At 48.9% G+C, this 12,500-nt stretch overlaps 2 protein-coding genes across 2 annotated transcripts in view; one reads left to right on the top strand and one right to left on the bottom strand.

The window, feature by feature from the left end:
- Positions 1-4,475, bottom strand: part of nes (nestin) — a gene marked incomplete at its 3' end in the record, with an annotated part of 5,451 nt that extends 976 nt beyond the window's left edge. Inside the window, exons 1-4 of the mRNA XM_079373036.1 lie at positions 3,574-4,475; positions 2,989-3,113; positions 2,038-2,084; positions 1-1,357 (exon numbers count right to left, since the gene is read on the bottom strand). The exon at positions 1-1,357 is cut by the window's left edge and continues 976 nt beyond it. Coding sequence (XP_079229162.1) covers positions 1-1,357; positions 2,038-2,084; positions 2,989-3,113; positions 3,574-4,398 — 2,354 coding nt within the window. The 5' untranslated portion in view covers positions 4,399-4,475. The remainder of the gene's footprint in view (positions 1,358-2,037; positions 2,085-2,988; positions 3,114-3,573) is intronic.
- A 2,810-nt stretch (positions 4,476-7,285) lies between these two features.
- capn7 (calpain 7) overlaps positions 7,286-12,500 on the top strand; it is a gene marked incomplete at its 3' end in the record, with an annotated part of 8,087 nt that continues 2,872 nt past the window's right edge. Inside the window, exons 1-6 of the mRNA XM_079373037.1 lie at positions 7,286-7,513; positions 8,477-8,585; positions 9,159-9,316; positions 10,695-10,762; positions 10,888-11,103; positions 11,180-11,266. Coding sequence (XP_079229163.1) covers positions 7,412-7,513; positions 8,477-8,585; positions 9,159-9,316; positions 10,695-10,762; positions 10,888-11,103; positions 11,180-11,266 — 740 coding nt within the window. The remainder of the gene's footprint in view (positions 7,514-8,476; positions 8,586-9,158; positions 9,317-10,694; positions 10,763-10,887; positions 11,104-11,179; positions 11,267-12,500) is intronic.

The following is a 12,500-nucleotide window of genomic DNA, read 5'->3' as shown; positions in this document are numbered from 1 at the left end:
TTTTCTAATTCCTCTTCCACAAGTTTGTCCGTCTCTAACTCCTCATCGTAGTCCACATTTGGGGGGGTGGCTTTGGTATGCGCCTCGTATCCTACAACAGAGTCTGCCTCACGGACTTTTCTCAAACTGTCTTTCACACTTTCTGTAGCATCTTCACTTCCAGTCCCACCAAGGCCAACAAACTGGTCCTCAGTATGGGTGTACCCAAGATCATAGTCCTCATCCAACTGGTCCTCCTCTACTTCTTCACACAGGTCCTCCATGGTACCGAACCTCTTTGACTTGTCTTCTCCCCACGTTCCACTTCCCGTCTCTCCTTTTTGCTTTTCCTGCTCACCTTCGCTGGACTCACTCTCGTTGACGTGCGATGCATGAGTGTTGGCGTCCGTTTCATCGCTCTTGTACCGGATCAGGGGACGTGTATCAGCGAGAGTGTTGTCCTGGGCGTAGCTGTCCCCCTCCAGCTCGGTCCTCCACGACACAGAGACATTTTGAGAGTCCTCGTCTTCTTTGTCAGAAAGTGGCGTGTGCTCAGAATGACGTCCATCATCTTCTGTGTGCATCATCGGAGAGGCCATGCTGTTCTTCCCATGCTCCTGTTCCCGTGCTGATATATCCTCCTCTGGTTCAGCATGTTGACGTTTCTCTTCATCTGTTTTTATGCTCTCAGCTTTCTGTTCAACCTTCCTCTCTATAACACTGTCCCATGTGTCCATCTCCTCTCCGTCAGGGTACAACTTATCCCCAACATCCGCCTCCGCGTTAGCTTCTGTCGAGCAGCTCGTTTCTCGCCTCGCCTCGACTGCGTCAGACTTGAAGATGTTTTCCTCTCTGCCCCCCTCAGGCTCACTTTCAGACACTTGACTGCTCGTTCTGGATCCAGAGTTTGGTTCAATCACAGCTTCAGTTTCAGAGTCCGAGGTTTCCCCTTTTCTCTCCTCCCACGCTGCGACGGGAGCACACGGATCGTTCAGTTCTTGTTTCTCCACAGGTTTGTCCAACGACACGTCTGCATGTCCCACATCCACTTTCCCCCACTCCTCTTCACCTGCTTTCTCCTCTGCTGTGGTTTCATGGAGCGCCTCCTGCTGGTCAGGAGGTGACAGAGGCTCAGCATAGGTGACTTTCTCCTGAACTTCCTGAGGTCTGAAGTTTTCAGCAGCTCCGTCCTGCAGTATTTTTGGATAAAGGCTCTCTGAGCGGACATTGACAGCAGATTTCATGGAGCTCTTTGGAGCTGCAGAGAGGGGGTCAGGTTTTCTGCTCCAGACTGGTCTAGTTGTTGGGACAGACGAGAGAGGGGGGGTTCTGAGGCTGGCAGAGAGCTGATTCTTTGTAACCCCTCGAGGACTGAAAGCTGTGGAAGAAGAAAGCACAGCTCATGAATACACAATGAAGCCAGCTGTAAAATCCTTCAGTGTAAAATGACACCAGCTCATTTCAGTCAGATCTATCTGAAGACATCTGAGTCCTCCACACGACTTCCACACGACCTCCACACGACCTCCACACGACCTCGACTAGCAAACGATCTGTGATCCTCAGAAGTCACAGTGGAGCATGATGGGAACATTTCCTCAGGGAGTGTGGACTCTAATGGGGAGATATTGATCCTCATTTCCTGTCTCTACCAGACTGAGCCACATGCTTCAAACACCTCTGGGACCACATGAGCCCAGACCCCCAAACCAAGACTACCCAGACCCCCTAACCAAGACAGCCCAGACCCCCAAATCAAGACAGCCCAGACCCCCTAACCAAGACAGCCCAGACCCCCAAATCAAGACAGCCCAGACCCCCGAACCCCTAGGGCTGGGGTCTCCAGGAGGTGAGCAGGTGTGAGAACGCTGGGATGGAATCTGACTTTGGACCTTTGTTTCATGTCATTCGACACTTTAAATCTCCTTTATACAGCACACAGCCTGAGGAGACCCCGCCCCCCTTACCAACAGGGACAGTCTCCTGTCAGGAGGAGGAGACGTTTAAGTGAAGTCACTAACAAAGTGGTGTTGAATAAATAATGTTTGCTTCGGTTACCTGTGATGGAAATGTGTCTTTGGGGGACGTCATGATCCAGCAGAGCTCTGTGGAGACAGAAACAACAAGTTCAGTGGAACAAAACCCAAGAACCAGATGGACAGATCCTCCGAGCTCAGCGGGTCAGCGGGTCAGAGAGAAGATGGACGTCCAGCATTTCCTCTGGTTTGTCCTCTTGATTTATCTAAACAGTGATGTGAGAGTTTCAACAGGACAGCAGCTGAAGGTCGCAGAGATCCTAACGAGTGCTTCATTGAATATAACGAATAATAATAATGACCAACCCGCCCTTAAACAACCTGAATAAACACACGACGCAGAGAACCCATCATCGATGTTATCACACTCCAACAACGAGCTGCTCGTTCAGTAAGCTGCAGCACGATGGAGCTGGACTTCCTGTTACCCAGGTGTGAAGAAGAATGGAAACTACATCAGTTACCGAAGGAGTCAGAAACAACATTTAAAGTTTAATCCTTCACTTAAAGACAAAGAAGTTTTAATCTTTTACTAACAAACACGCCTGCTTTGTTATCTTTCCATCGCAGCGTGAAGGCGAGGAGACGACACGCCATCATGAAGAGTCCTGAAACACTCGACTTTAATCTACGAGCGCCTGATGGAGAAGCAGAGGAAACAAAGCTGATGTGAGAGGAGGCTTTTAATACCCCCAAAACAATAACAACAAACAATAACAACAAACAATAACAACAAACAATAACAACAAACACACTCTGCACAAAATGGATCCCTGGAACTTCAGAGACTCAGGTTTTATCTGGATTTTAAAGAAACGTAATCATCCCTTCATCTCTAGCTCTCGATGTCAGGGAAGAAACAACGAGCAGACCAGTCTTTTCTCCGTCTGCGAGATGAATGAAGGATTGATTAAAGTTCATTCATGGAGCCTCAGAGAGTTGGTTTGAATTTAATCCTGTAAACATGGAGCACCTGTACGTGTCCACCTCCAGCCTCAGGGACGACTTCGCCTGCAGCAGGCCTCGGTTCTCTTCCAGGATTTGCTCCATCTGCTCGCCCAGCTGCTCTTTCTCCGCCTCCAGGCCGTCTGAGAGCTCCTGCCAACACAGGAAGGGACGACAGGAAAAGGAAGTGGTTAAAAAAAGCTTTAAAAGCATGCTCACCACCCCTGCACTCCTGTGAGTCAAACTGTTTGAGATGTTACAGGATGAAAACACCTTCAGGTCCACAAGTCTCATATTATCAGTCGTGCTGAAAGACGCTATTCCCACAGCGGCCATGTTGCCATGGCGTCATGCTCGAATGTGACGCTGTGTCTTCTTCTGTTTCGAGGTTGATTCATATAAATGTCACAAATCTCATAAATGTTGTGCTGCGTCTCCAGACTGTCAGGATCCGTCGTCTGTGCTGTGTCCGACCAATCAGGAGGCTGATCATATTCATGACGTTTACGTGATTGAAACCAGGAACAGAACAGGAAGACACGATAAGCGTGTGAGCAATCAGACACTCCCATTAGCCCTGTTAGCTGTTAGCATATTTAAAGTACAGACTCACCTGGAGCTCTTGGATCTCCTGGCTGTATCTCTGTCCTTCTTGGGACGCTGTCTTCTCCAGATGCTTTCTGACCTCCTCAGCTGAAGCCAGCTCCTGCTCCAGCACTTGAAGCTTCAGCTGGTTCTCTCGCTTCTCCTGATTCGCTCGGGTCAAGCGGCTCTTGGCCACGTTAAGGGACTCTTCTAGTTGAGCTAGCTGCCCCTGATAGGCCTGTGTGGCCTCCTGCTGTGCCCTCCTGGCCCTCTGGGAGTACTCGTATCCCAGCTCCACAAGGTTCTGGTTCCTTCTTTGAGCCAATATGGGTGGCATTGTGGATCTGGAAAGGGTTAATGTGGCTTCTAAGTGGGCCACATCCTGCTCATGGGTTTGAGTTAGATGCCTCATCTCATTCTCAAGCTGACTGACCTTCTCCCTCAGCCAGACCTGTGCCCGCTGCTCCTCCTCCAGCTCCTTCCTGCTCCTCTCCAGCTTGGTCCTGGCTTCCAGCTGGGCCTTAGCTTCCCTCTGCCTCTGAAGGTCCAGGACGTGGAGCTGCTCGACCAGCTTACCCACCTCCATCTCTGTGTAGACCCTGTCCCTCCAGGCAGCCTCCACCTCCAGCCTCCTACGACACAGCTCTTCCTCCAGGCGCCTGCGTCGACTCGGAGCCGCCTGATCGCTGCGTCGCAGACCTTGGATCTCTTTTGAAAGCAGCGCATTTTCTTCTTCCAGGTGTTTGACCCGGCTCAGGTAGGTCTCCAGGCGTCGGTTCAGGTCCAGCATCTGCTGCTTCTCCTCCCCCAGCTGAGAGTGCTGAAAGGTTTTATGCACACTGAAAAGATCCATGTCAGGGTTGGAGGACAGAGAGATGTGGAGGCCTCACTCAGAAGAACAGTAATTATGATTTGGCTTCCTGCCGTCTCTGTGTGTCCAGGCCGAGTGTGCAGGGAGAGGCTTCCCTTTCACACAGAGCTAATGAAGGGGCCGGGCACATGGACAGGATGGGAGGGGGATCGGGGAGGAGAGATGTGAAGGAGGAGGAGGGGAGGAAGAGATGGGAAAGGCCAGAGAGAAGAGGTGATGTAATCCCTGAGATTAACTCTTTCACCACTGGAGGAGGAACAAGCTGCTGAGGGTGAAAGACTGTCCAGCTTTCTGTGGATATCTTCATTAGTTTGAACTTCATGAATAGATTCAAGAAGAATAAAAGGCTCTCCATCATTCAGTCGTGCTGCAGTGTGTCAATCAAACGATCTTTATTCATGTAGCACCAATTCACAAGAGATGTTATCTGAAGACACTTGGTGACATGTTACTAAGACGGTGATCCATCAGGAGCAACATTAGCAAAGTTACAGAGGAGAGAAAAACATCCTTACAAGAGACCAGACTCATGATGAGCAGCCATCTGCTTACACTGGGAGAAAAGGGAGGGGGTCGAACTGTGTGTGTGTGTGTGTGTGTGTGTGTGTGTGTGTATACCCTGCAACACAACTTATATATATTACTATAGTTTTGTTTCTTCTTTGTCTGTTTGAGCCGTTGCAACTGGTGAATCTTTCTATATTTTCAGTATTTAGATAGATAGATAGATAGATAGATAGATAGATAGATAGATAGATAGATAGATACTTTATTGATCCCGAGGGAAATTCAAGGCATCCAGTAGCAGTATACAGACAGGCAGGACACAAGACATTAGTTACAATACACACCCGCTGTCCCCCCCCCCCCCCCCCCCCCCCCCCCCCCTCTATACAATAATCCCCCAAACAAGATTTAGCAGCCCCTATGTGATATGTGATTATATGTTGAACCTGTGCAGTTAGCATTAGCATTAGACTTAAACTTATATAGTATAATGTACATAACCTGTGCAGTTAGCATTAGCATTAGACTTAAACTTATATAGTATAATGTACATAACCTGTGCAGTTAGCATTAGCATTAGACTTAAACTTATATAGTATAATGTACATAACCTGTGCAGTTAGCATTAGCATTAGACTTAAACTTATATAGTATAATGTACATAACCTGTGCAGTTAGCATTAGCATTAGACTTAAAACTTATATAGTATAATGTACATAACCTGTGCAGTTAGCATTAGCATTAGACTTAAAACTTATATAGCATAATGTACATAACCTGTGCAGTTAGCATTAGCATTAGACTTAAAACTTATATAGTATAATGTACATAACCTGTGCAGTTAGCATTAGCATTAGACTTAAACTTATATAGCATAATGTACATAACCTGTGAAGGAGAGAAAAACATGTGCTGATTAAAAGAGACCTGTAAACAGTTAAAGAGCCTTAGAAACAAAGTGCTGACCTTCTAGAAACTAGTTCCATGTGCATGTACAGAGGTGTTTGAGGTAGTGCCAGAGGTGTGAGTACAGTCATTAAACAGTCAATGCAGCGATGCAGACTGGGCCATTAAAGTGCTCAGCAACATAAAGGAGCAGTGATTAGCATTAAGTGTCCAAAACAATAAGGTGAAACCAGGAGTGATTAGGGTGATTATCATTAAAGTACCCAACTATTGAGGAGCAGATTAGCATTAAGTGTTGAAGACAATAGAGTGAAACTTGACCTAGTTAGGGTGATCATGTCAACCATTACAGATGTAGCATAACACAACAGTAGGATGAAACCAGACATGATTAGGGTGATTATCATTAAAGTGACCAGTGCTCAGTAAGGTGACTATCAATATGCATTAAAGTGTCCAACTGGGGGCTGACTCTGAGGTCAGCAGTGCAGATGAGGAGTGAGAAAAAAGTGAAAAATGAGTCCAAATGAGTTTAGAATATTTCACAGAATGTTGAATTTTATTCTTTTTGTTTTCCCACAAGGGGATGTGGGACCTTCTGGTGGCGATGAGCCCAGGAGGAGGGGATGTGGGACCTTCTGGTGGCGATGAGCCCAGGAGGAGGGGATGTGGGACCTTCTGGTGGCGATGAGCCCAGGAGGAGGGGATGTGGGACCTTCTGGTGGCGATGAGCCCAGGAGGAGGGGCTGTGCTGACTCTAATATGAATATGTAGGAATACTTTGATCGGAGCCTACATGTAGATTCATGGGCTACAAGAAGGTGCTGATGCTTGTCAGAGCGCAGGGAGAGACAGGAAGTCATGCAGCTTAGAAAGTGGGAGGATGTGTTGCAAACCTTCAACACGAAGCTTATATTCGTGTATTTAGAGTGAGCCTCCGGACGGCTGAATGTTCTCAGGGATGCAAGGGACAGTCATTTATCTCCATCTAGTGGTCATCTTCTGTCACTACAACATCCTGCCTTTATTACAAATCACTAAAGAGAGTGACTGACTCTGACCTCATGATGAATCATAAACAAGAAAAAGCTGCAGATAAGAAATGATGAAAACTTCAGAGATGTTCATAAATAATAAGGAAGCTACTGCACAGAACACACAGCAGTCAAACAACAAATATTTATGATCTGAAGACATTAAATCTTTACACTGTCTCATCTGTCAGAAGGAGATTGTAGATTATTCTTGAACCAGTAGGAGGCGCTAATCCAACACTACCTTTAAAAACCACAGAAGAAGAAAAAGAATCCGGGAGGAGCAACCGGAACACACGGAAGCCAATCACAGCCAACAGCCACCGCCTTCCACTGCGCATGCGCAGGTCGTGTCTCCCGGAAACACGGTGGTTGTTTTGATATGGTGTCGTGTTGTCAGAAGAAGAAGCTCAGGATCGTTCCAGTCCAGGAACCCCACTGTGTGTCCGGACTCTGATAGGGGTGTGTGTGTGTGTGTGTGTGTGTGTACAGGTGTGTGTGTGTGTACAGGTGTGTGTGTGTGTGTGTGTGTGTGTGTGTGTGTGTCATGGACTCCTCGGCGCTGGAGAGGGACGCGCTCGTGTTCGCTCAAACAGCTGTAACATTTGATCAGAGTGCCAAATACAACGAGGCTGTGTTTTATTACAAGGTACGATCAGCCAATCAGAAGCCTTTATCTTCACCTGTCCTCCTCTTGTTGTCCACCTGTCCTCTTGTTGTTCACCTGTCCTCCTCTTGTTGTCCACCTGTCCTCCTCTTGTTGTCCACCTGTCCTCTTGTTGTTCACCTGTCCTCCTCTTGTTGTCCACCTGTCCTCCTCTTGTTGTCCTCCTCTTGTTGTTGTCCACCTGTCCTCCTCTTGTTGTCCACCTGTCCTCCTCTTGTTGTTCACCTGTCCTCCTCTTGTTGTTCACCTGTCCTCCTCTTGTTGTCCACCTGTCCTCCTCTTGTTGTTCACCTGTCCTCCTCTTGTTGTTCACCTGTCCTCCTCTTGTTGTCCACCTGTCCTCTTGTTGTTGTTCACCTGTCCTCCTCTTGTTGTCCACCTGTCCTCCTCTTGTTGTTGTCCACCTGTCCTCCTCTTGTTGTCCACCTGTCCTCCTCTTGTTGTTGTTCACCTGTCCTCCTCTTGTTGTTGTTCACCTGTCCTCCTCTTGTTGTTGTTCACCTGTCCTCCTCTTGTTGTTGTTCACCTGTCCTCCTCTTGTTGTTGTCCACCTGTCCTCCTCTTGTTGTTGTCCACCTGTCCTCCTCTTGTTGTTGTTCACCTGTCCTCCTCTTGTTGTCCACCTGTCCTCCTCTTGTTGTTCACCTGTCCTCCTCTTGTTGTTGTCCACCTGTCCTCCTCTTGTTGTTGTCCACCTGTCCTCCTCTTGTTGTTGTTCACCTGTCCTCCTCTTGTTGTCCACCTGTCCTCCTCTTGTTGTTCACCTGTCCTCCTCTTGTTGTTGTCCACCTGTCCTCCTCTTGTTGTCCACCTGTCCTCCTCTTGTTGTTCACCTGTCCTCCTCTTGTTGTTCACCTGTCCTCCTCTTGTTGTCCACCTGTCCTCCTCTTGTTGTTCACCTGTCCTCCTCTTGTTGTTCACCTGTCCTCCTCTTGTTGTCCCCAGGAAGCGGCTCAGGCTCTCATATACGCTGGGATGGCCGGGTCCAAACTTGATGGGATCCAGGACAAAGTCAACGAGTACTTGGATCGGGTCCAGGCTCTACACAATGCTGGTAACTCACCTGAATATTTTAAATACTCATGGTCACAGTGGAGGGCGGTGTCTTTCACTTCCTGTTGGCCGGGTTTTACGTCGTCTGTCTTCAGAGGAGTCACAGAACATTTGCATGTTTGCACACTTTATGTTAAAGAGCAAATAGCACAACATTTACTTTACCCTAACCCTGAGGACAGACTGAAGAGCCCCCCCTCGTCTGAGTCTAGACCCTGGTGGTACTCTCCTCTGAGTCTAGACCCTGGTGGTACTCTCCTCTGAGTCTAGACCCTGGTGGTACACTGGTCTGAGTCTAGACCCTGGTGGTACTCTCCTCTGAGTCTAGACCCTGGTGGTACACTGGTCTGAGTATAGACCCTGGTGGTCCTCTGAGAGCAGCGACCTGTCTGTGGATACAAACATCATTCTTGTTTGCAGTTTATTGTTAAACGCTGCTGAGAGGACGTTTGTGTCGGCGCCCCCTGGTGGACAAGTCGTGTTTTCTGTAGGACAGTCTGTTCCTTTTAGGACAGTCATGAAAGGTCACCAGTATTAATGTCAGTCTGTGCCCTAACATTCTCTCTGACCCCAGTCCAGGCCCAGAAGAGTGACCCCCTGAAGTCCCGGCAGCAGGTGGACTTGGAGCGAGCCCACTTCCTGGTCACACAGGCGTTTGAGGAAGATGAGAAGGGAAACGACGATGAAGCTGTGGAACTGTACACGCAGGCTGTGGAGCTGTGCATCAAGACGGTAGGCCCCCCTCTCCCCCGACTCGTCACACACTGAACCCCTGAATCCTTCCAGCAGCACCTTAGAACCAGATTTTACCTGGACGAGGGGAGGGGATCTGTCAGGAGGATTCACAGCGAGCGAGCGGGAGTGGGAAGAGTGACTGCAAGCTCCTGGTGTGATCTGGTTTGAAGTGCAGTGTGTGTGGGGAGTCAGGTACACATGCTGCTGGGTCACCTGAGCACCTGGGCATGAAGGTAGTCCCAGGTGAATCGCTTTAATCCACATTGCAACACGAGCAAGAGAAGAGGAAACAGCGACTGACAGGAAGTGAGCTGAGGGACTGACAGGAAGTGAGCTGAGGGACTGACAGGAAGTGAGCTGAGGGACTGACAGGAAGTGACCAGAGGTGCTGACAGGAAGTGATCAGAGGTGCTGACAGGAAGTCACCAGAGGTGCTGACAGGAAGTGACCAGAGGTGCTGACAGGAAGTGACCAGAGGGGCTGACAGGAAGTGACCAAAGCTGCTGACAGGGAGTGACCAGAGGGGCTGACAGGAAGTGACCAGAGGTAATGACAGGAAGTGACCAGAGGTGCTGACAGGAAGTGATCAGAGGTGCTGACAGGAAGTGACCAGAGGTGCTGACAGGAAGTGACCAGAGGTGCTGACAGGAAGTGACCAGAGGGGCTGACAGGAAGTGACCAAAGCTGCTGACAGGGAGTGACCAGAGGGGCTGACAGGAAGTGACCAGAGGTAATGACAGGAAGTGACCAGAGGTGCTGACAGGAAGTGATCAGAGGTGCTGACAGGAAGTGACCAGAGGTGCTGACAGGAAGTGACCAGAGGTGCTGACAGGAAGTGACCAGAGGGGCTGACAGGAAGTGACCAAAGCTGCTGACAGAAAGTAGCCAGAAGGGCTGACAGGAAGTGAGTAGAGGTGCTGACAGGAAGTGAGCAGAGGTGCTGACAGGAAGTGACCAGAGGTGCTGACAGGAAGTGACCAGAGGCAGGCGATTAGGAGCTTTAACCAGTTTAGAAACCATCTTAAAAACCAAAACCATCATCATCATCATCATGAAGGTGGGAGTTGTTCATAAAGAGCTGGGTCTTTATCTTTTTCTTAAAGGTGCAAACAGACTGCAGATCAAATGGATGTTGGTAGTTTGTTCCACCAGCGGGGGGCGACACAGGAGAAGAGTGTAGTTAGAGACTCAGGACCCTGTCATGGCGGAGAGTAGACCTGGATCAGAGAGTTCAGGTAGTGAGGAACGTGTCGGACCACACAGTGTCTTCAGAGTCGTTGCTTCGCCACTTTCACGCCAGCGTCTTTCCTCCTCCGGAGATCTCTGACACTTTCATCGTCGCTGCTCACTCTCACGTTTACATCGTGTGTTTCAGTCCAACGACACTTCGGACCAGGCGCTGCAGACCAGGCTGAAGCAGCTGGCTCGACAGGCTCTCGACAGGTGAGGGACTCAGCAGCTTTTACTTCCTGTTTCCTTCTTCATTAGTTCATAAAGCAAAGCTAAAGATCCATCTGTTTACTGTTATGGAACTTTAACAATCTCTCTCTTGCGTTGTATTCGGTCAGGGCCGAGGGTCTCAAAGAATCTCAGTCCAGATCAGCTCAGACTCCAGGAACCAGGCCCAGCAGCGCTTCAAGTTCTGGAGGAGCGGTCCGACAGTTCTTCCCCCTCGGCCCAGACTTCAGCCTCCATGACCGAGCGCAGCCCCAGCCAATGAGAGCGGTCCAGTCCAGCGAGCCTCAGGGTCAGCGCTACACGTCTGAGGAGATCGAGGTGCTCAGGTGAGATCTGGTCTTCACTGAAGACCGGTCTGTGAGCTTCTGTGTGAACCATAACCGTGTCTTTATTTCCTGTCAGGAGTACGTCTACAATCAACAACATGGCGTACGTGCCCTTCATGAGCGTGGACCTGAGGGAGCGCTTTGCCTTCCCCGTCCCCTTCTCGTGAGTCTCTCTCCTTTAATGTCAGACGGTACAAACTGTGACATCACATTCATTTTTTTCTCAAGAATATTTTTAGTTTTTTACACATTTCCACAAAGGGAGAACAAATATTCAGAGGGAGACAGCAGGTGTGTGTGAACTGTAAATCAGCAGAAATATACAGCTACACTTTTATCATGTGTACTAACATACAGAGAGGATCCACATAGTTCACATCACACATCTACAGTTACTGGTCACTTTATCACACACATCCTCAATCTGTAGAAATAAGACACAAAACAAACAAACGGCACAGTGTCTCTCGCCTGGAGCGAGTCAGAAAGTTACAGAGCTGGAAGCCGGTTATTTGAATGTTAAAAGATAAACAAGTCAACAAGCTTTAGACGGGCCATGAGGTCTCTAAGCCACTGGGCGTGGGTGGGCGGAGCAGCATCCCTCCACTTCAGTAAAATGGCCGCCTGGCCAAAAGTGACGCAGATGAGATTGTGCGGCGCTTACTGGGAGTGAGATGGTCGTCGTCTCCTGTGGTGCCAAAAACAGCCAGCAGAGGATTAGGTTCTAAATCCAGATGAAGGACTGAAGACGATGTTTGAAAGACGTCTCATCACGTTCATTTAAAGGAAGTAAACAAAATGAAATCAGGAACAGCTGCTCGCCGTGTTTAACTGACTCAGCCGAGCAGATCATGAAAACGCTCCGGTGTTTGGAACCACCTGGCTGCTTTCCAAGTCCTCGTACACACACGTGGTCAGGCACCTGTCCTCTGTCAAAGGTATGTAGCCATGTGTTTGTCACTGCACGGGCGCCACAACAATAGCGTTAAACGAGAGCATTCAACGTCACTGCACAAGAAGACACTGGAACCGTCTCTTGAATTTCCCTCGGGATCAATAAAGTATCTATCTATCTATCTATCTATCTGCTGGCGCTCCGCCTCAGAGAGAGGGGGAGGAGCTTAGACATTCAGGGGGCGCTCACTGGGTCATTCTATTTCACGTCTGGCCGGGGAACGCCACAGGATTCCTCAGGAGGAGGAGCTAGAATACTGAGGAGAGAGACGTGCGGCTTGACTTCAGTTTACCTGCTGCCACTGTGACCCGACTGAATCTCTGTGTTACATCACTGAAATATGGAAGAGTTAAAGGTGACAGTTACATATCATGGCCAGCAGGGGGCGCAACATCCTCTCAGATAAAAGATCGAGGATGTAGTCTGTTTATTATGGGATAGA

The sequence above is a fragment of the Symphodus melops genome (genome assembly GCF_947650265.1).
Source record: "Symphodus melops genome assembly, contig: scaffold_378, whole genome shotgun sequence".
NCBI lineage: Eukaryota > Metazoa > Chordata > Actinopteri > Labriformes > Labridae > Symphodus > Symphodus melops.
This window is presented reverse-complemented; position numbering and strand designations above follow the sequence as displayed.